Consider the following 24,766-nt stretch of genomic DNA (forward strand, 5'->3'; position numbering starts at 1 on the left):
GTTTGGATATAATTTTCCAGTCACTGTTTACATTTCCTTCTATTATCATTGCATGGTTAAGATTTTTATGTTGCTTGTGAATAGGCAAGACAAAATGACAGCCAATGTTTTACTGTATTTTTGTTTTCTTTGACCCATGATAACAAATACTGTTTGGGATATAGGTTTTTCTTTGAATAGTAGTGACAGATATTTTTTAACTCTTGAATATCCTAAGTTTACTATTTAGGCCTCAGATCAGCTGGTGCCATCCATTATAATTTTGTCTAGCAACTGCAACATAGGCAGAGCTAAGTAACAGTAATAAATAGCAAAGTATTGTTCCTTTCACAGCAAGGAATTCTTTCACTTGTTTTAAGAGCCTTCCTGTCTTCACTGCTGTTTTTGCTGCAGTAAAATCTCTCTTCTCTGCTGAATTTTGCGCTTCCTCTTTGTGGTTCATACATTGCTTCTGTGCATTCTTTACCAACAAATCTTTCCCTCACTTGAATATCTTTAAATTTCTTGTACATAGCAATATTGCTATTTTACATTTCATACATTCCAGTAAACTTGTTTCTCTTTTCCATAGGCCTGCCTGATCTCTCCAATATGCAATAAAAAATTGTTAAGCAGTAATCTTATAGCTTCTTCCTTTTTTTATACTCTCTATATGTTTATATTTGGCATATAGAGAACTGGGTTTCTCAAAGTATAATCCCCAGTCCATGTGAATTAGCACTTGCTTAAAATATTAATTCCCAGATCCCTCCTTGGTCAAACAAATTAAGTGAAAGAGTAGTAAGGGCACAGACTAGGAATCTGAGACTGTAACAGCATCAACCGTGTGTTTAGAAGGTTTACCACTTGCTAGATGCACAGTTTTGAGCAAATTACTTAAAACCTCTGGAGAACATCCATTTTTCAGTCTGAAAAACAGGTGTTGTTAAAAGGATTAAACATGATAATGTTTAAAGTTTTTTTTTTTTTCATTTTAATTTTGTTTAGGAGAGCGGGGTAGAGGGGCAGAGGGAGAGAGAGAATTCTAAGCAGGCTCCATGCTTAGCACAGAGCCCAATGTGGGGCTTGATCTCATGACCCTGGGATCATGACCTGAGCCAACACCAAGAATCAGATGCTCAACTGACTGAGCCACCCAGGTGACCCAAATATGATCATGTTTGATTCAATTCCTGGCTCAGCTAGTTCTCAGTAAATGGTAGCAACTGTTACTACAGTGTTATGCATCTAGGTTTAAAGTAAATGTTTTCTGATATGAGAATTAAATCTGGTGTTGTATACCTGAAGCTAATGTAACACTGTATGTTAACTATAATGGAATTAAAATAAAAATAGAAACTGTGAAAAAAAGGAATTAAATCTGGTATAAACATATTCATCTTTGGAAAAACTGTTAAGATTCATCTTTGCAAAATGGGAGAATTATATAAATACAGCTTACCACTAATCCTAACTAAATACCACTACCTTTGCAAAGGGAGTATAAAAAATGTAAGTGGAAACTCATTTAGTGTAAGCATTAACTGATTTATTAGATACAGCTGTAGTTTCAAAGAGCTTAGAATCATTTTTTTACCTTAAGTTTAGCAACAGTGCTAACATTAGACCCATGGCTCTCAAACCTTTTGGTCTCTTAAAAATATTAAGGATTCAAAATAGCTTTTGTAAAGTTTATCTCAGGAATGCAAGGATGATTTAACATACCAAAGAAAATCAATGCAAGTCACCATAGTATAGTAAAGTCTTCTAGCTGGCTTAGCCACTACTGGGCACTGTTTCAACTCATTCTGTGCTCTAGCATTTATCCATGTGCACTCTTACATGCATGCTCCCTCCTCACACATACACTTTCCAATCTATATACAGAGGTTAGTGAGGATAAAGGAGGAAAGAATCACTGGGGTTATGAGTTATCCGGCTTGCAACAGGGTTGTGCTAAGGATCTTCTCTCACTTCCCAAAGCCAAGTGAGAACTACAAGAGATTTAATAAGGCACATTTCAAGGAACAGCAATAATGACCTTTTCCTTAAAAAAAAATTTGTTTTCTACATTTATTTATTTTTGAGAGACAGAGCACAAGTTGGGGAGGGACGGTGAGAGGAGACACAGAATCCGAAGCAGGGTGCCGGCTCCGAGCTGTCAGCACAGAGCCCGATGCGGGGCTCAAACTCACGGACTGTGAGATCATGACCTGAGCCAAAGTCAGACGCCCAACAGACTGAGCCACCCAGGCGCCCCAATAATGATCTTTTCTGATGGGACAGTGAATATAATGACTTGAATAAATAATACAAAAATTAAAAAAAAACACCAAAATAGCTTTGTTTTATAGGTTATATGAATAGAAAAATTGTTAAATGTGCATTTGTTTTATTAAACGCTTTCACAAGTACATGGAATTTAACCTTCAGAGACCTACAAAGTAGGTGGAAGCAAAATGCTAATTCTGTTTCTCAAATGAGGAAATCAACACAGAGATAGGATTTAAGGTTAAAAGACCTGTCTTAGGACTATAGGTCAATAACTTCTAACGATGGGATTCCAACCTAGGTCTTCTGAATCTGAATGGCACAATTATGTGGTATGTATTAAATGGGAAAGTATTGTTAGAATGAGAGTTAAAACTGGCTCATATGCCCATGTCTGAAATTAGGGTGGAACTCATGAAAGGCATGTGAACAGCAGAAAACAAATTTCCTACATTCTGCCTTTCCTTTCTTTTCTTTTTAGCTTGATCCTGATGGTAATCTACAGGTGAATTAAGTATTCAGGATTCTCTCTAAAGATGGGGGGGGGCAGGGAAGCAGAGAAGATGGCCATTAGTAAAAATGCAATATGCTAAAGAATGTGAAGAGTTGAAACAACATTTCCAAGTCAAAGAAATTTTGGAAGCTTAAAGAATTGGTTAGAGTATAGGACTGAAATGAAAATACTCAGAACAATAAGTTTAACATTACAGGATAGAAAAGCTACACAGAGCAAACATAGGTTCTTCACATAATTATGTCAGCAACTCTGTTCTTTTTATGATGAAATATGCAAATTCATTTTCAGAAGTGATAAGCATTTTGTAAAACGGTAGGAGGATAACTTGCTTTGCTTCCACTTAAAATGGAGGTGAGTGTGAAAATCTCTGATGATAGAGAAAGACAGTCTAGTGAACTGGAGAACAGAAACCATTTTAAGTGGAGGGAGAAGAAAATATGTTTAGCTACTAAAATCTTAGCACATTTAGTCACAAATTAAAGGTATAATAGTGAAATAAATCAGATAAATTTCTACCTCTTCTATTAAAGTTCTTATTTGTGTGTTAAAAATGATCTGACTTTTGTATTTATTAAACTTACTTGACAGCCTGGTAATCCGGTGTCTCTGCTGTACAGGGAAAATGAGCCTCTCTCTGACGTTTTTCCTATGAAACAAAAAATATAACTGTATACAAAAATCCTCACTTATTGACAATCAATTCAACTTCTAGACCATTCATAGTAACTATACTGTGATTTGGAAGTACAGAGAACAAATCAGAAACAAGAAGACAAAATCCAATAAAAAAAATTTAAAAAGCTTACTATCATTCCAGTTTAACAAATTCTGATTTTTGTAAAATAGCATGTATTTTATTGAATACTTTCTGCTGTGAAACACTGAAAAAATATTCAAAAAAATGGAAAAGAATAGACATCTATATAGCCAACAGTATGATCCATGTACTTGGTAGAGAGAATAACGTTTTCCCATATTTGCTTCACAGTGAACATTTCTCCTCCTCTTCTTTCACAGTTCAAATCTTAACTCAGACCCCAAGGTAACTGTCATCAAAAGGTTAGTGTATATGATCCCCCACCCCCCCCCCCGCATATTTTGAAACTGTTAACATATTTATGTACTCAAACAATATATGTTACTGTCTATATTTAAAACATTTATTTTGTGTGTATCTTTAATACATTTAAAGATGGGATTATATAGTATCTATTCCTTTTGAAATCTGCATTTCCATGCAATAGTATGCTCTTAAAATACATGCGGAAAATAGACACCTGGTTTATTCCTTTTTACTGCTATAAAATGTCCTATTATGCAAACATAACCACAGTTAATCTATTCCCCTACTGAGAAAGAGATTTAGCTTTTTTGCTATCAGGATGGTAAAACAAATAGCCTTGCACATGCGCATATGTACACATAAGACTTTCTCTAGGATAGACACGGAGAAGTGGAGCTGCTGGATTAAAGAATGCACACTTTCAACTTTACAGGTGTTGCCTTACTATTATCTGATGTCATCATGCCAATTTATACTCTTTACAGAAATGTGGACAAATTCCTTCTGAGACTCTATAGTTCAAAAGTTGGATGGTTAAGTGTTACAAGTGGTATGCACTGGTTCTAGAGGAAGAGTAGGCAGTACTGATACTGAAAGAAGTTCTTACTTGCTTTTCAATACACCAGAGTTTATGTTCAATACAGTAAATTTACAAATATTACAGATTTTAACTAAAGAGTCTCTCACAGACATGTTGCTTAAACAGATTTCCGTAAGGGGGCATCTGGGTGGCTCAGTCAGTTAAGCATTTGACTTTGGCTCAGGACATGATCTCGTGGTTTCTGGGTTCAAGCCCTGCACCGGGGTCTGCAGTGGCAGTGAGGAGCCTGCCTGGGATTCTCTCTCTCTCTCACACACTCACTTTCTCACTTGCTCTCTGCCCCTCCCCCACTCGTGTGCTGTCTCTCTCAAAAATAAACTTTAAAAAAATAAGAATAAAAATCTTAAAAAAAAAGATTTCTGTAAGGATCACACTTTGATGTTAGTATCAAAGATGGAGACACAAATAAACAATGACAATGGCAGAGCTAATTGTTTTTCTCCATTCCAAAGTAAAAACAGTAACAATATAACTAAATCTGACCAGTTTTCCAAAATTTTTTAAATTACTAAAGCTAGGGGTGCCTGGGTGCTCAGTCGGTTAAGCATCTGATTTTGGCTCAGGTCATGATCTCACGGTTCATGAGTTTGAGCACCACATCAGGCTCTCTGCTATCAGCGGGCAGAGCCTGCTTGGGATCTTCTCTCTCTTTCTCTCTCACTCACTCTCTCTCTCTCTCTGCCCCTCCCCCACTTGCACCCTCTCTCTCAAAAACAAATGAAATTACTGAGGTTATATGAACTTCCTCATAATTGTATACTACAGAGTTATTAGCTTGTCATTATATAAAAATGTATAGTTTATTAATTTAAAAACTCCATACATAGATGGGATGCTCAAAATTATTTACTGATATGGTGCACAAAATTTAAAAAAACTTTAAGACATATGTACTAATATCAGATTAATTTCATTGCCATATACATGCCACACTGGCCAAATGATGTAAAATCATACAACTCTAAATTTAGTATGTACTGACCTGTTAGATATAGAAAATAATCCTTGTAATAACAAAGCTAGTTATTAGAAAATACAGTAATAACTCAGAGTATAATTTCAGAGCCCATTAGACATTATAGCACATGTCTTAAAAAGCACTTACTGGCTATTAGTGATGAAGCACATATTTCAGGTGAAGTAATGCTAACACATAAAAATGCAGATTTATGAGAAAAGGTTAATTAATGTAGTCTATTTGTCTCATAGTCTCACCATAAAGCAATATGTTCTACATAAAGTGCTTTAATTTGCAAAATATACATATGGAATAAAATGGAAAAAAAACTTAACTCTCTGAGGATCTATTCTTTACAAGCAAGACCGCTTGTAGGAGTCCAGATGATACACAGGGGTTTTGGACTCTACTCTTCTACTCTTGGAATCTGATCTAACAAAACCACAAAAAGATTGTACTTTTGCAACTGTGACACACACACCATTCCTGTGTCTCATCAAAATGGATCAGAAACCCTGCTGGACCAAGAACATGGCAGAGACTGAAGGGAAATGCCTACTCAGAATGACTGGCAGAGAGATTATGAGGTAAAATAAAGAACAGCACACATTTTTGGTTTGGAGGTATTACTTTATTAATCAAATAAACACATTTATGAGATAATAAAAATCATTCTCAGTACATACCATTTTTTAAAAAGTTCATTTATTTATTTTGAAAAAGAGAGAGCATGGGTAGGGGAGGGGCAGAAACAGAGAGAATCCCAAGCAGGCTCCACACTGTCAGCAAGAAGCCCAATGCAGGGCTTGAATCCATAAAGTGTGAGATCATGACCTGAGCTGAAACCAACTGAGCCACCCAGGCACCCCAAGAAAATAACTGCTTTTGAAAACAAATCATGTACCATATACTTGGCAGAACAGAAATGGGAGACTATATTAACATTTTAATTATTTATTTTTAAATGTTTATTTTTGAGAGTGCAAGTGGGGGAGGGGCAGAGAGAGGGGGACAGAGGATCTGGAGTAGGCTCTGCACTGACTGGTAGGCTGGCAGCAGCAAGCCCAATATGAACTCATGAATGGCAAGAGATCATCACCTGAGCCAAAGCTCAAAGGACTGAGCCACCCAGGTGACCTGACTTATTAACATTTTAAACAAATACCATTGAGTTAAAAAAACAAAACCATGCTTGTCTTTTACCACAATATACCACCAACTAATTATTGGCTGAAATACTCAATAGGCCCTTCCTACCTTACAAATTCCTCTTCCTGAAATACTATTTAAACAACTAAGAAAGACTTAAAGCTCAACAACAAGTTAAGGTCTATTATATTTTTACTTTCAAAGGTACTAGATTCCGCCCCCCCCAACTGTTGGGAAGAAAAGGAAACAAAGTAAGAGATCAATATTAGCTCTGCTTTTAATAAAGTACAGTTTTCAAGTATAATTTTAATTATCTGTGTGGAGGCTACCTGTTATATTATTTAAGAATATGTAAGCTTTTAAACCTACTTTTCTGTGCCTATTAAAATTCCTAAACTTCTTCCTTTCACAAGGATATTCAAATCAGAGAGAATGAAAACTAATTTAACATAAGCTAAAACCATTACAGAGAAGTTTCTTCTGAGACGGAAGGCTGATAGCTTGTTTTTAAAATGATACTTAACCTATTCAAATGAGATTTTGAAATGTAAATACATTTTTATTTCACCTTTCATTTATTAGGAACTAATTATTTCTGAGGGACTTAGAAATTTGGTTACACTTGAAATAGAATAATGCATACTCTCAGTCTGAGATTTAGAAGACATTTATCTTTAATTCTTTCAAAATTACTTTTTTTAAGAACTATTTTCATGAATTAAAATTAATCTCTATTTTATCTCAGGTGTCTGACAAATAACAACTTTTGGCTACCGTTTTACAGTTTTCTGCTAAATAATATATATGAAAGCTGTATGTAGATAATTTTAATATATGTCAACTGAACACAGCTGAAGAACTGTTAGTAACTGGCATGTATCTAATTTCCCTTGAATGGTGAAGGATCCATACCATCAGATCAGCTAAAAAAAACCCCGAGATGTTAGCCTAGAGAGGAGAGAATCTGAAAGAAGTGCAGTCTCTGTACGTTTTATATTTGCAGAACTATCATGCTAAGATGGAATCAAAATTACACTATCTGGTCCTAGTGAAGAGACTTAGGAAGAGGATAAAAGTAAAGACATGCGTTCCTTTACCTTGTTATAAGGAAGAAGTCTCAGAAAACAGAATTTCCAATAGTAAAATTACTAGTGTGCAGAAAATTATAGAATATTCCTGGTGTTCTTACTAGTAAAGAGATTTGGGGAATAATTAGCTCTTTTATTGTGGGTTTATTTATTAATGCTGTGGAAAATTTAAGAGACACTTTTGGCAACCAAGTTACTACTAGTAAATCACAGTGAGTTCATGTTTACTGAACGTTTGGGTATTTTATAATGAAATGGTCATTCAAATATTTTGTTTACTTTTTCCTACTGGATTGTCATTTACTTGCTGATTTGCAGGAGTTTCTCAAGTATTTTTGATTCAAGACCTTTTATTGTCTCTATGCAAATATTTTCATCCTCTTAATGGTGTCTTTGGATAAACAAAAATTCATTTTAATGTAGACTAATTTGTCCATTTTTTTATATGTACTGTTTAAAAAATCTCTGCCTATTCCAAGGTAACAAATCTGTTTTTATTTTTCTGTGCTTTCTTCCAAAAGCTTTACTGCTTATCTTTCACATTTAAACCTGAATTTGGTTTTTGTGTATGTTGGTGGTGGTGGAGGGATGTCAAGATACATGTTTTCTCCACTGAGATATCCAAGTGACTTCAGAACTGTTTACTGAAAAGATGATCTACATCTTGAAAGTACCATCATGGCTACTTATGAAGAACAAGCTGTAGGGGAACAAGTGGAAGCAGGGAGACAAATTAGAAAAGTACTGAAATAATCCAGATGAAAGCTAATGATGACTTTAGTCCTTCCAACTCACTGAGACAGGTACTATTAAGTCCCTATTTTACTAATGAGGAGAAATAATTTGCCCAAGGTCACAGAATTACTAAGTAGTCAAAAGAACCTAAATACAGGGCTGACCCCAAATTCTTAACAGAATACTATACTGCACTGTTCTTCAGTGGAGGTTCAGGACACAATTCCCAGATTCAGCTCATGTACGTAAGCACTTGGTGGGGCCCAAATATAGTACAGAAATTTTTCTCTATTTAGCCCTCTAAGCAGCCTCTACCAATGAAATGATTTGGCACTATCTATTCTTGCTGAAAAGAGGGATGGATGAAAAATCATCCCCAAAATGATTGGCAGCAAAACCCAACTACTCCAAGGATTGGTTTTGGGTACAGAACATGGTCACTTATGCTGCCTTCACTCACAAGTAACTGCTGGTCTTTTTAGTTCTCACAAAGGGCATAAGTTAATGTTTTCCTTAATTTGAAATACCTGTTAGAAAAATACTTATTCTGATCTCATTTCATTGTTCTGGGTCTCAGTTTCCTAGTCTGTAAAATGAACAAGTTGGACAAGATCAGAAGGTGTGTAACAACATCCCGGGAGGCTGGGGCCCAAGTAGAGATTTATTTTTGTGTATATATTTAAAACAATTAAAAAATTTAATTGCAGTGGTAGCCATGAAAAAGCACCTTGCAAAGCTCCTACTTCCGGGAAAGTAACTGACTGAGAGATCCAGCTGCTATGCTCTGAAATGATTACTTCTGCAGTGAGGCCCACTTGCTTCCATCAACATGCTTTGACAGAGTATGTGGGGGGGAAAAGCACACTTCTTCCTGGGGGACATACATTTCTATGTTGACCAACTTTGGCTCAAGAACTCCCGGGCTGCTGTACTGAACCCTCCTTAGGGTGCACAGCAGTCAAGGACTCTTCCACTCTCTTTCACTCTCAGAGTCTTCAGATTACTGCAGGCAAGGTGACAGGAACCAGCATTTGCAGACTAGTTATTATGTGCAAGGCAGTGTGAAACATGCTTTACTTACATTGCTGGTGCCACTGCTAGTTGTATTCTTCGTACTAGAAATACTCCTAATGCCGAAGAGTGATTGAAGGAATCTGGTAACAGGTATGAGATATGACAGTAAAACTGCAAGATCTCCTACAGATCTCAATCTACTGGCTGTAGAAGCCTTCCCTGTAATACAATCCTGGCCTATATGCTCTATTCCTACCAATTCAAAATAACGTTTTTATAAAGAAATGGCCAGGGACAAAGATATTATGGAAGGTAGAGCTGGCTCAGCATTTATTTCTGAAGCAGTCTAGTGAATACCTGAAGTTCAGTAATTTTAATGAATAGATACTATTTAAGAAATATTGACTTCATGAGTTAATGGCACAAATCAGAACAGTTTCCCTATTTGTCTGAAAGCCAGTATTATTTCAATGTTCATTTTTGTAAGGCATACTGAATTGCACTCATAAATTCAAATTCACCCCATCAGCTATATTTTAAGTGGGCAGAATTAGACTGATTTTTCTTAAAAGATAAAGGCTTAACCTAGAAAAAGAATCCTTGGATGTTTCAAACTGAAATATTTTATTACATGTAAATCATGAGAACTTTTCCAGATTTAGTTTTCAGAGGAACAATGTGAAATCCCTACTTAGGCCAATCTAAATATTTGGGCATAAATCTAAATATGATCACAGTTTTATGAGCAGACTGTCTTCCTTCCCGCTTAGGTATCTTTGAAAAATCATTATTTACCTAACCTCTTTGCTGATGGAGAAGCTTTTCCTCTTCTTTTGTAGAAGAACACTACCACAAGTTTCATACAATTTCCATCACACCAACCACTCAGAGAAACATAAAAACACACTATCCTACAAGGTGGGGAAATCTGTAATGCCATTTGGTATACAGCAGAGCAGAGACTTAGGATTCTGGTTACTGGATTCATCTCTTGGCTCTTGCTTCTCTCGTACTGAGTGAACTAAGCAAGTTACACGTCATTTAACATCAACGTCCCCACTCACTCTTTTAGGAAAATCAGCTCAGTAACATGTACCTCACACAGGCCTGCACAGTTTAATTAATGCTTATAAAGTATTTGGAAATTCTTGTCTCAAAGAACCAAGGCCAATGTTAACTATTGGTATTACTGACTTCATGTGGGTAGCAATCGGCTCAAACTTACACACAAAAAATCTAGAAAGGATCTCAAACTAACAGATTATTTTTTTAAAGAAAAGAAAAGAGAGAGACAGAGGCGTTTAACATAAATGCCTATTTTCTTTCACAACCATTTGTTTAAGTATTATTGGCTAACATTTGTGCCAAGTGCGCTGCTGGCTACATTGAAGATACTTAAATATCTAGTGCCAACAAGCACAGCTGCCGGACTCTCTCTGCCCTCCTCTTGTTCACTCCATGCCAAATTACTCACACAGCTATGAATGATGAGGCAGCAGCACAGGAAACTGCCAAGTGTGAGTGAGATTAGTGATAAACCAGAGGATCCCTATAGAGGTCAGTGATTAGGAAGTTCCCAGTTGTAATCACTTTTCTAACCCAGCCTCTATCTCATCACTTATTTAATCTTAACTCTGCACCAACTTCCTGTGACAGGCATCAGAACCGAAAGCAGGTTCCCAATTAAAATTCCTGAAGAACTGCTAAGGTACCAATAAAGTATCTCATTATCCTTGGTAAGAGCATACAGTCATATTTGGGTAATTTGAATAGGCTTTAGAAATGGTTTCTTGAGACTAAAACCGGAGATGAAATAGACCAGGATGCAAACATTCACCAGTCCAGCTATTTTCCTCTATGTTCTCCACGCCTTCCTAAGAATCAGATTCACACAGTAAATATATACAAATAGACAAGGATGAGAAGGTTTACACAAAACAGTATGTTTGCCTTTCAGCCCTGAGAATGCCCAGAGAGAACATTAAAATGCATAACTCAATATAAGGGAGTGTGGTTGATAGGTAGATTGGAAATTAGGAATGAAAAAACAGAGAATAAGATTGTGATCAATTTTAGTAATCTTTCAAAACTTTATGGGTCATTTTATGGTTCACTTTTGCCACATATGGAATACATAACAAGGTATTCATTATAGGTAGCTCAAAATCTAAACGGCCCTTCTCTGAGACATTTTAGTCAATAATTATATTTTCAAATTGTCCCTGAACACATATTTACATCTGTATTGCATTGTTGCTTTTCCTTAGGTTAAGAATTTAAGTGTTTTCTCACTTAATGTCTCCATACTTCCCTAACCACATATTGTTTAGAACTTAGAAACAAATTCATTTCATTTTTATACCAAGCCGAAATATTACAGAACTAGGAATTATTTCTTCATCCTTGGCTGCATTTCATGATAAAACATGGTGAATGCATATTCTTTAAAAATAATCAAATAACTTTTGTATCTTAATTTTTATCCCATTCTTAAATAAAAAAGGATTTCAAAATATTCATTTGAGGTTTTACAACTTTCTAGGGACTAAACTGAGCCAAATTTCAACACCTTAATTTTAGTCTACTCCCCTTTTCCCAAAATAAAAAAAGAAAATCAGGTTAAACTCATATCAACAAATAATTTGGCTGGGGAAAGAGAGGGGGGCATATTTTCAAAACGGTCCTGGTAATCATACTTCATTCTGACATACTGTTTCCACCAAATCCTTATATAGATGCTTCTCTCAGAAATTTCTTGTATCATACAATGATAAACAGAATATTAAGCTCATTGTTAATTCCTGTGATTTTTCTCACAACTTTCTGTATTTTGGCTGTTTAATTTAAATCATGACCTTACCACACAAGGTCAATGTCTGTTTTTTATGGCACTTGGGGACCAGAAGGCAGATGCCACTTGTTTAGGAACACTGGTCTGGAATTCTAGACTTGTTTTGTTTGCATGCCAGGGACAGATTCTACTCTAAGGCTCTATCTATGGCATACAGCCACATGGAGACACAGACAGTATAAGAAAACTGTGCTCTAAAACAGTGGATAATAAATGATTGTTAATTGGCTAGTTTCCCTTGACAGCAAGAACTGGAATAGAAAGAAAGGAACTAATCAATGGAACTGCTACCATTCACCAACTATGTAGTCAGAAACAGAGTAGTAAAATGAAACAAGCATGGAAATGAAGAGTCAGAAGGGTCTATTCCTGTCTCTGCTATGAAGTAGCTGTCTGACACAGGTAAGTTGTTAAACTCGCCAGGCCTCAGTTTCTTCACTTGGAGAATGGGGTGGAGTAGAGCAAATTTGATTTGGGATATCTCTTTCTGTTTTAATATCCCATCAAACTGGCATGCCCATCTATTTTGCTATTAATCAAGCACTCTGCTTCTGACAGAATGTAGATCTGGGAACCACCAGTAGTAGGAGGAAGAAGATAAACTGCTAAAAAATACAGAGATTTTTGCAGGAAGGGTAAATTCAACAACACAAGAAACAACAAGTGTTGGCGAGGATGTGGAGAAAGGGAAGCCCTCTTGCACTGTTGGTGGGAATGAAAACTGGACAGCCACTGTGGAAAACAGTATGGAGGTTCCTCAAAAAGCTAAAAATAGAACTACCCTACAATCCAGCAATCCCATTACTCGGTATTTACCCAGAGAATACAAAAATACTAATTCAAAAGGATACATGCACCCCGATGTTTATAGCAGCATTATCTACAATAGTAAAATATGGAAACAACCCAAGTGTCCATTGGTTGATGAATGGATAAAGAAGAAGTGGTGTATATATACAATGGAATCCTACTCAGCCATTAAAAAAGCATAAAATCTCGTCATTTGTGATGGCAAGGAAGGAGCTAGAGAGTATTATGCTGAGCAAAATAAGTCAGTCAGAGAATGACAAATACCATATGATTTCACGCAAATGTGGAATTTAGGAAAGAAAACAAAGGAGCAAAGGCGGGGAGAGAAGAGAGGCAAACCAAGGAACAGACTCTCAACTATAGAGAACAAACTGATAGATGGTTACCAGAAAGGGGGGTGGGTAGGAAATGGGTTAAACAGGTGATAGGGATAAAGGAGTGCACTTGTGATGAGCACCAGGTGATGTATGCAAGTTTTAATCACTATACTGTACACCTGAAACTAGTAATATTACACTGTATGTTAACTGGAATTAAAAAAAAACTTAAATGTTAACTGGAATTTAAAAACAAACTTTAAAAAGGGACTTCTGGAATAATGTACAGTTAAAAAAATGATGTGTATAAGCAGTTTATCATACATTTGTTTAATACATTGAGGTATTTTATTGGAGGAGCCAAGATGGCAGAACAGCATGGAAGTTTTTTTGTGTCTTGCGTCCATGAAATACAGCCAGATCAACACTAAACCATCCTGCACACCTAGAGATATTTTACTGTGAATACGGTATGTTGAATATGACAAACTGAAGTCAGTATACTTAGGGTTACCAAGACTTTACTTTATTTAGATTAAGAAAAGCTCTGAATGTTAATAAAATTTCTCACTGGAGTTCAACACCCTCCACCTATCTAATGCAGAAAGGTAAGTACTTTGCACACCACAGAAAATACACAGATACAGAGCAAATGAAAGGAGATGATTCTATTTTGTTGTAACACATGAGAAAATGGCCAAAAGGGAGTCTTAAATTCCCTCTGTGGTCTGCTAAGATTTACATATGATTCTTGCTACATAATAGGTACTGAGGGCAAAATATCAGACATTCAGTTTTCCTTTCTTCTTTTTTGAAAATGTTTATTTATTTTGAGAGAGAGACAGAGAGAATATCCCAAGCAGGAGATGTGATGTGGGGCTCTATCTCATGAATCGTGAGATCACAACCTTAGCTGGAATCAAGAGCTGGATGCTTAATCGACGGAGCCACCCAGGTGCCCCAACACACTCAGTTTTCATTGAGTGGCTTCCAGTATTGCATGCAATTTACTGCCATCCTACCTTTGCAATTTGAAAACAGGTAAAGGCTGACCTCAAGTGCTCAATGAGTTATAATCCAAATTAATTTGTGAGTCAGGCATAAATCAAAATATTTTACATATCAACTCATTATAAATGGCTATACAAATCAATTTTAAGTCACAGAAGAGCTGTATATAATATTTGTGGAAGGGAGGAATGAAGGAAGAAAGACTGACGAAAAGAAAAAAAAACTGTAATAATTTAGGGAGGAGGTATGGGGAAGTGATTATGAACAGAGACTCTGGATGTAGACTAAGTAGGTTTAAATTCCCATTCTGGAGTAATACTGGCTTTCAGACAAATAGTATTTTATTTTGTATTTTAATGAAGTCATTGAAATAGATTATTCTCTAACCTCACTGTACTTTAGTTGCCTCAAGTGTGAAATGGGATAGTAACAGTTTCACTTCACTGGTTTTTTGTGAGGATAAAAATGTACTGACAAAGTGCTTAGAAAAAATGGAAAATACAAGATAAGGCCTGATTAGATATTAGTTATTATTCAAATCAAAACCATACTGAGATACCACCTCATGCCAGTCAGAGTGGCTAAAGTGAACAAATCAGGAGACCACAGATGCTGGAGAGGATGTGGAGAAACGGGAACACTTTTGCACTGTTGGTGGGAATGCAAACTGGTGCAGCCGCTCTGGAAAACAGTGTGGAGGTTTCTCAAAAAATTAAAAATAGATCTACCCTATGACCCAACAATAGCACTGCTAGGAATTTACCCAAGGAATACAGTAGTGCTGATGCACAGGGGCACTTGTACCCCAATGTATATAGCAGCACTTTCAACAATAGCCAAACTATGTAAAGAGCCTAAATGTCCATCAACTGATGAATGGATAAAGAAATTGTGGTTTATATATACAATGGAATACTACTTGGCAATGAGAAAGAATGAAATCTGGCCATTTGTAGCAATGTGGATGGAACTGGAGGATATTATGCTAAGTGAAATAAGTCAGGCAGAGAAAGACAGTTACCATATGTTTTCACTCATGTGGATCCTGAGAAACTTAACAGAAGACCAGGGGGAGGGGAAAGGCGGGAAAAGAAGTTACAGAGAGGGAGGGAGGCAAACCATAAGAGACTTAAATACTGAGAACTGAGGGTTGATGGGGAGGTGGGGGGGTGGGGGAGAGGGGAAAGTGGGTGATGGGCATTGAGAAGGGCACCTGTTGGGATGAGCACTAGGTGTTCTATGGAAACCAATCTGACAATAAATTATATTTAATAAAAAAAAGATACTATTTTTTTAATGAAATACATTGACTAAAAAAAATCTATGTATGTGTATCTTAAATATCAATGGTTGATGAAAAAGGCTTAAACAGAGAAAAAAAAGAAAGGCAGGCAGATTCCAAGGAAATAATTTAAAGGAAGTTTTGGACACATTAAAAGGTTTGAGAATTCTTTATGCTTTTCCTTCTATTAAATTTCATTAAAGGCTGATGGCCCCACTCTTCCTTTAGCATTCATGAGTGGGTCTATCTCTACCACTATTTGTATACTTAGCCACAATTAAGTTTCTTTTTAAAAAAAATTTTTTTTTTTTACATTTATTTATTTTTGAGAGACAGAGAGAGACAGCGTGAGCAGGGGAGGAGCAGAGACAGAGGGAGACACAGAATCAGAAACAGGCTCCAGGCTCTGAGCTGTCAGGATAGCACCTGATGTGGGGCTCGAACCCACGAACCATGAGATCATGACCTGAGCCGTAACAGACTGAGCCACCCAGGCGCCCCAATAATTAAGTTTTTGTTCACATTTGAAATAAAAAGATTTACCAAAGAAAGCATGCATGATATGGAAAAGGTTGTAAAGGATCTGAAGAGATTTGAAGGTATAAAACATAATCTAAAATGAATTTTAACAGAGTTATAGATTCTTTAACAAAGTGGGGACAGAATAGATAGGCTCAGTGTAATCCTTAACCTGCTTATTCTCTTTTTCCCAGAGGCTGGGGAAAATGGGACTACTTTGGGTCGATGGTTCTAAGCTACTGGATTCAATATAGCTTGGTTGTTGTCTGAAGCTCATGGGGGAAGTAGGAGCAGACCACCCTGATTAGATAAAAAGGTGTTACAGAGCATTAGTGTGTAAAGAGACGTTGTGATGTTCACTATTTAAATGTTTTCATCTAAGGAAGAACCTGTAAGTACAAAAACCACTGGAAAATATAGAAAATAAAAAGTAAAAAGCTTGTTTTCAATCTCTTGTTACTCCGTGTGCTTCAACTATATACATTTAATACAATTATTGATATCATAGGATTTAAATCTACCATTTTGTTAGTTGTTTTCTATTTGTCTCATGTGTTATTTCTTTTTCAGCCTGCTTTTGAATTGAGTATTCCAGTTAGTCTTTCCTACTGGCTTTTATTTATATTAGTAGAGTTTGCCCTCAATTTACAAAATCTATCTTTAATTAATATGATCTACCTTTAAGTAATTATGTAAGAGTGTAAGAATCTTTCAATAGTATAGTTCCGCTATCCTCCCCTCCATCCTTTGGGTTAATGTTGTCACACAGTTTACTTTTACTTATTTATATACCCCACATACAGTATTACTATTTTTGCTTAGAAATTTTATTATTTTATAGTGTAATTAAAAATAAGAAAACATGGGCCTCCTGGATGGCTCCATTGGTTGAGCATCTAACTCTTGATTTTGAGCATTTAACCCAAGGTCATGGGACTGAGCCCCACATTGGGCTCTGTGCTGAGCAGGGAGCCTGCTTAACATTCTCTCTCTCTCTCTCTCTCTCTCTCTCTCTCTCTCCCTCTACCCCACCCACTCACTCTCTCTAAAAAAAATAAAAGAAAATAAAAATAGGGGCACCTAGGTGGCTCAGTTGGTTGAGTGTCTGACTTTGGCTCAGGTCACGATCTCATGATTTTTGAGTTCAAGCCCTGCATTGGGCTTTGTGCTGACAACTCAGAGCCTGGAGCCTGCTTTAGATCCTGTGTCTCCCTCTCTTTCTGCTTTTCCCTCACTCATTCTCTCTCTCTTGCTCAAAAATAAATAAAAATATTGAAAAAATAAATAAAAATAAAAGTAAATTTTGAAAATAAAGAAAAGTGTTTTTTACACTTACTTTCATTTTTACCAATTCTGAAGCTCTCATTTCTTTTTATAGATGAGCAGTTGGCATACTATGAACCAAAGTTGGCCTGCTTCCTGTTTTTGTAAATAAAGTTTTATTGGAACACAATCACATCCATTTATTATGTATCATCTATGGCTGCTTTGGGACTATAATGGTGGAGTTAAGTAGTTGTGACAGAGACTTGTCTGACTTACAGAGTTTCTGGCCCTTTACAGAAAAATTCTGCTGAGTCCTGATGCACATCCAAGTTTCTGTATAGTGTCACATTCCCTCTGCCTAAACAATTCTATTTTAGTTACTGTACCTCAAGTCTGCTGGGGATTTTTGTGTATCTGAAAAAGGCTTTGCCCTCATTAAAAAAAAAATCTTCAATTAATATGTAATTCTTGATTGACAGTTTTTCTTTTTTTAAAGTAATCTCTACACCCAACGTGACCCCAAGGATCAAGAGTTGGATGCTCCACTGTCTGAGCCAACCAGGTACCCTACTTTTTACAATTTTAATAAATAATACTTTAGAGATGTTACTCTATCCTCTTCTTGACTGCAAAGTTTTTAATAAGGTGTCTGCTGTAGTTTATTTTTATTGCTGACTATATATATATATATATACATACATATATATGTATATATACATATACATATATATATGTATATATATATATATATATACATATATATATGTATATGTATATATATATATATATATATGTTTTTCTGCCTCTGGCTGCCTTCACGATTTTTTCTTTATTGCTGGTTTTCAGCACTTTGAATACGATAATTCTAGGCATGTGTGTGTGTTTTGTTTTTTTTAATCCTGGATCTATTAACTTTTCTCTCTTCCTCTACATCTGAGACTTCAATCACACATGTATTAGGCTGTCATTGTCCCATAATTCTGTCTTTTATCACTCTTTGTGCTTCAGTTGGGTTTATAGTCTACTGATGATCCTAAAGGAATTCTTCACCTTAGTATGTCTTTTATTTCTAGTATTTCAATTAAATCCTTATTATTTCCATTTATTTGCTAAAAATCCCCTACTTGTGCATGTTGTACACCTTTTCCACCATATCCTTTACTACGTTAATCAGAGTTACTTCAAAATCCTTGTCTGATAGTTCCAACGTGCATCATCTTTCAGTCTGGTTTTGCTGATTATTTTGCCTTTTGACCTTTCTTCACTTTGCTTATGTGCAAATCTTGTAATTTTGACTGAATGCAAGACCACTGTGTATAGAAGAGCAAAGAATGAACTAAACAGTGTTTAGGTCTGGAAATAAGCATGCCTCTTCTTGTTTAAGGCCTTTGGTGTGGAAAAATCAGTCAAATTAATCAGGAGTCTAGCTGAATATGATTGTTGTGTGGTTACCTTCAGTTGATCAGAGGCTTCAACTCCCTCTAATGATTGGCTGCTTTTGCCTAGTGCTTAGCACATGGCTGGGGTGCTGTAGGACTTTTCTCAGTTAATATTTCATCCTCAGCTTTCAACAGATCCTATAAAACCTGTGCCCCAGAGTGTGTGTCTCTCCATGCTTTTGCCTCTCCCATATTGGTAGACTGCTCTTGCTTTCCTATCCCCTCATCTCTTCTTCCCTCTAAGAGTGAAACTCTGCTTTACATCTAAAGATGACCTTGGGTTGGAGTTTTCACTACTGTCTAACAGGCAGGAGACCTATACTTGGTATGTGCATAAGATCTGAGGTCTAAGATGAGTTTCCTCTCCTCCCCAATCAATGTGTCTTAGCCTGTGTCCTTTGGGCAAGAGGCTTTTTGCTGCCTCTTCTTAAAGCAGCTTAGAGGTCTCTCAGTACTTAGGGTTTGGGGATGTTGGTATGCTTTTCTCCTTTTCCCACAATGACAGCTGATCAGCTCCTGCATGCCTACAACATCAACAGAATGAATGCTCTTCAGTCTCCTGCTCTACCCCAAATCCTTGTGAGTATGCAGTACAGGTCTGAGGGAAAAAGCCTGAGGTGAGTGTGAAATCCCTTTTGAACTGTTCTTTTGTTAGCTTCCCCTAGCTATTGCAAACTGATATGCTGCTAGTCTACAACTGGCCTTCTGTTTAACTTTAAAATTTTAGATGATTCCTCTTACCTGCTTGCGTTGTGACTGGTATGACACCTTATTCTCCCGTGGTTTGCCACAGGCAATACAGTTTATATGTTTCACTGCTCCTCAGAATTCAGGTCACATGACTGCCTTGCAATTTCAGTTCTCTCATGGATTCAAAAGAGAATTTTGTAGCTTTCAGGCTTTTCCTTTCTCATCATTAAGCACGGAAATGACATTTTTTGCAGCTTTCCACACCCTATGTAAAAGCTAGATGTCCTGTGATCTTCATTTAGGATAGTTTGTTTCCAGGTCTGCAAATTCACTGATCTTTTCTTCAGTGGTGAATAATCTTCTGTTAATCCCATCCAGTGTATTTTTCATTTCAGGTACTGTATTTTTTAACTCTACTCATTCTAATTTCCATATTCATGTTTTTCTCTACATTTCTGAGCTATGGAGTGTATTTACGTCAGCCATTTTAATACCCTTGCTTGTTAATTCCACCATCTCTGTAATTTCCTGCTCTATTGTTTCTACTGATGAATTTTATTCTTGGTTATATAGTTTCCTGCTTTTTTTCATGTTTGGTAATTTGACATTATGAAGTTCACGTTTTGGGGGTGCTACATTTTGTTGTATTCCTTTAAAGAATATTGGACTTTGTTCTTGTAAGCAGTTAAGTTACTTGGAATCAAGTTTGGTCCTTTTCCAAGGTTGTCTTTAAGCTTTGTTAAGGCAGGTCCAGAACAGCCTTCAGCCCAGAGCTAATGTAGACTCACCAACATAATACCCTACTGAGGACTCTACACAATGCCATTTATTATGAGATCTTTGCACTTTCGTTGGCTGGAAGGAGGACTACTCCTAGCTTTGTGTGAGTTTCGGGAATTGTTCAGCATTTTCCTTTCAAGTGATTTAAGCATACACAAATAAGTATTTAGTCAAAGACTTGAAGACTTTGTTCTGCAGATCTCGAGTTCTTTCTCTATGATCTTTCTCTATGATCCCTCCTTTTTGCCCTGCAATTTTGACCAAATGAGGCTTCCCTGAATTCTGTTTGATTTCCACTCCCCATTGCTGTGGCCTAGCAGCCAGTTGGAGAATTGTGGAATTCACCTCATTTATTTCCTTTCTTTCATGAAACATCTACTGTCCAATGTCTCAGAACTAACATTTAATCAGGACTAATATGAAAATTCCTGAACTTTTTACACCTCTTGAAAATTCTTCCACCAGCCCTGCCCACAAAAACATCAAAAAACAAAACCAAAAACAAGACATTCTCCCAGTCCTTCTCTTGCAAACCCATTTTTTAAAAACCAGAAAGCTAGAACACAGCAAACCTTGACTCCAATAAATAATTAGACTTTCCTATTATTAAACTGCTCAGAGAAGTGCATATGGTAGAAGATAAATAACAAAACAGATTCCAAATTTGTTATTCTTTTTACATGGTGGAGGTCTTCCAAATTAAATATATCCTGCTCAACTAAACTTTACCATAATAGAAAATGGGTTTGACAAACTTTCGGAAAATCTAAAAAACTTTGTCAAAAACTATTTTTGTTTTTATGACATTGCAAAGAGGTTCTCTTATATGTAAACCTCTGATGTTTTATTTCTAAAATACTTTGAATTCCGCTATGTTTGCTGACATACTTGAATTTGGAACAAGCTGCTCTAGGAATATGATCTCCTGCTCTAACTACACACACTGTTATTTCTAAAAGGTTAAAAAGCTGGCAATTTTCCAGTTCTTTCTCATCATTTCAGTTATGGAATACAATGTCCAGTTTGCCATTTCTCCTCTACTTCTCTTTGGCATCTTGACTAGTTCTCTAAATTCAGTATCAGGTATTTTTGTTGTGCAAATCTTCAGTTTTCAGTCCTATTGTACACGATATGATAAATACACACATAAATACATAATATATGCTCTAGATACCATATAACATTAAACGTATTTATGAAAACTGCTGTTATTAAACTAATTCTCTTAGAGGTCACTAGTTAAGAGTATTTTCTCTGTAAAATTAAATCATATTTATAGCGGTTTTTTGGACACATTTTTTTTCTGGATTACTTCTTCTTCCCTACATCAGACTATATTCAACAATGATTTTATAAAAATATTCTGAAAAACAATTCTAAATAACAGTAAAACACTTAAAATTTTAATTTTGAAACAATCCCATTCTTCCTCTGAGAAATTCCTATATCCTGGCAACCTAAACTTTGATTTAGGCTCTGATCCTGGACCTGTCCCATGTGAGAAAACTGGTCATGTTCTAGTTAACTGTATTGCTTTAAAAGTCTATTACAACACTCTTGTTTTCTTCAACTTTGTTCATAAACTTGAAATTTTATTATTTTCTTTAAACATTCCAAGTTTTAATTCTACTGAAGGCTGCCAGCCAGGCCTGCTAGCCTCTCTACATGAAAAGTTCTTATGCTAAAGTATTCAGGTCTCTGCTCAAATGTTACTTCCTCAGAGAAGCCCTAACTATCCTATCTAAAATGGTCCATTCTAATCCTTTCTTCTCTCTCATCTTTTATGAAGTCATAAAAACTTGTCTTGTTTCCCTTCCATATATAACTTAGCTGGGTAACCTTTAGTAAAACCATCATAACTCAAAAATTTCCCCTTTCTTCATATAAACTTTAGAAATTCTATCTTAGGGACACCTGGGTGGCTCAGTCACTTGAACGTCCGACTTCAGCTCAGGTCATGATCTCACAGTTCGTAAATTCAAGCCCTACATCAGGCTCTGTGCTGACAGTTCAGAGCCTGGAGCATGCTTCAGATTCTGTGTCTCTCTCTCCCTTTGCCCCTCCCCTGCTCATGCTCTGTCTCTCTCTCTCTCAAAAATAAGCTTTAAAAAAAAAAAAAAAAAAAAGAAATTCTATCGTAATTTGTACTGCCACTTTACCTGTTTTTTACTATCATTTCCCATATTTTATTTTGCTATACCACATTTGCTATAATTGAACCCAAAATTCCTTTGTATTTTGTTTCTATAATGTCTCTTTCCATTCATGACTTTATAAAATATGCATAAGGATTTACTTAAATCTCTGTATTTTAAAATTTTTATATTTTCTTTTTTTTTTTTTTTCAGACCATACAATCATCTTTGTGTTTCAGTCAGAGTTTATTTTGGGTAAAGCTCCCATTCCCCCACCCCTGTCACTAGAATGCCTTAAAATGTTCTGAATGGAAGATTATAATAGGTAAATAGCATGCATGAAAATAAAAATTCAGGGATAAGAAGCAATTGTTTAATAGGGTATAAATTTAGAGATCCCAGTAAATATCTTAAGATCAAGTAAAACGTATATAGACAGCTTGTCAAGGGTTGGGTAACTATAATATTGATGTTAAATACCACGTTCACTAGAATTCAACTTCCTACCAGCAGATAGCTTAATAACTGAATATACAGTTATATTCTCAGTATTAAGAACAGAAGTGATTCAGAGATGACTGCATTTATTCCACATTTACTTCCTCAACTTTTTTGAATTATATTCAGCCTATATCTATTTTAGGAACTGCTTTGGAAGGTCCTTATGTTTTATGCAAGGAACCACTATTTTCCCAGATGAATAGAATATCCATTCTCTGGCTCCAAGTTTCCATGACAATAAAAACAAAACATTCATCAGCACCAACTTGGTATTTGATGGCAAATGCAGCTGCAGTTTTTAACAGTTCAATCTTTATCCCAACGCTTTCTGCAGAATAGAGGCACTATATTTCTCCAAAGCAACTGAATTGTTTTTACAGTGATTTCCCCCTTACCACAGACCTAAACACTAACAACTAAATGTGTTACACAATCTCTAATCTTCAAATCACCCAGTCTTTCCAAACTCATGCCATACATGATGAAAAATTCCTGAATTTTGCTAAGAACACATCTGACTTGTGAACTCTGAAAGCTTAGTTGGTTTAAGTGTTACAGCTTTAGATATAACATATAGTTAAACATACGCGTTTAAGCTTTCATGATAACTACAAAGAAGACAGAATTTGGGGGCATTCACAGTAAACAAAAAAAAACTTAAATTCAGTTGGATTATGGTAAAACAGTGCCCCCTTGTGTCTTGGTATTTCTGCCTTGACTAAATCCAGTATTAATTTCCTTAAAGTTCTATAGTATGGATTTGAATAATTTTTGTATGATAGAAATAAACAAGGCTTGATAACTTAACAGTTCTCTGTAGACAAAAATCCTAATTTATTAAAATATAAAACTACACTGGTTATTCAATATCAGCCACTTTAATATGCATAATCTGCAATATGAGGAAAACGTAATAAACTTGGGAAGACTCAGTAGTTATTTTTATTTTAAATTTAACATTTAATTTACTATTAGTAAAAGAGGTTGAAAAAGTTTTAAAAATGAAAAGAAAAACTCACCACTATCAATTACATTTTCCTCTAATAGTCGTTCTCATCTATAAGCACTCTATACTAGCATCTTCATTATCACCTTGGAATAACTAGTGAGCCTTTACTCATAAAGCAAACAGTCTGTACTAAATGCAGGAAAATAATATGAAAATTTAAAAGGTATTTGTAATAACACGTTGAGCAATTCTCTAAGTTACATATACTTTTAGAAATTATCTAAGTTACATATTCTCTAAGTTACATACAGAAAAACAACATCCATGTTTTAACTTCACTCAAAACATAATTCTCATGCTAGAGGCCTGGGCATTTTAAGTTTGTAAAAAAATCAGAATCTCGGTTCTTGTCCCAGATGATCTGAATTAGAACTTGCAGTGTAGCAAGATCCCCAGGTGATTCTTATAAGCATTAAAGCTTGAGAGACACCACTCTAAAGTCCTTGCCCTCCCATCTCTAACTACCATGGGGGCTGGGGGCCAGAGTTGGGGTGGGGAGAAGGAGGGGAGAGGGAGAGGAAGAGGCAGAGGAAGGAGAGGTTGACTGACTACAGACCAGGTGGATTCAATCAGGAACAACTTTAGAAGGCAACTCGGAGTATTATAACCCAAGCGAGGATGGCCTGCTTAACTAAGTGGCTCCTCTACTGCAACTCGGTTTTCCCACAGACTTTTTTTTTTTTTAAGTAAAAACTAGAACCCTGCCAGTTAAGAGTTTAATGTAGGGATCAAGAAACTTTTCAAAATGCAAATAATTATATGAGAATTTTAGGTCCATCAC

General features: G+C 35.9%; 1 protein-coding gene across 3 annotated transcripts in view; it reads right to left on the bottom strand.

The window, feature by feature from the left end:
• The window catches only part of TCF12 (transcription factor 12), a 381,102-nt gene that overhangs the window by 114,092 nt on the left and 242,244 nt on the right, over window positions 1–24,766 (bottom strand). For all 3 annotated transcript variants that reach the window (XM_047075064.1, XM_047075063.1, XM_047075062.1), the window contains exon 6: window positions 3,349–3,413. In XM_047075064.1, the coding sequence (XP_046931020.1) occupies window positions 3,349–3,413 (65 nt within the window). The remainder of the gene's footprint in view (window positions 1–3,348; window positions 3,414–24,766) is intronic.

The sequence above is a fragment of the Lynx rufus genome, unplaced genomic scaffold (assembly GCF_022079265.1).
Source record: "Lynx rufus isolate CCGP_SWC_20201006 ecotype Redwood Valley unplaced genomic scaffold, mLynRuf1.p SCAF_13, whole genome shotgun sequence".
Classification (NCBI taxonomy): Eukaryota; Metazoa; Chordata; class Mammalia; order Carnivora; family Felidae; genus Lynx; species Lynx rufus.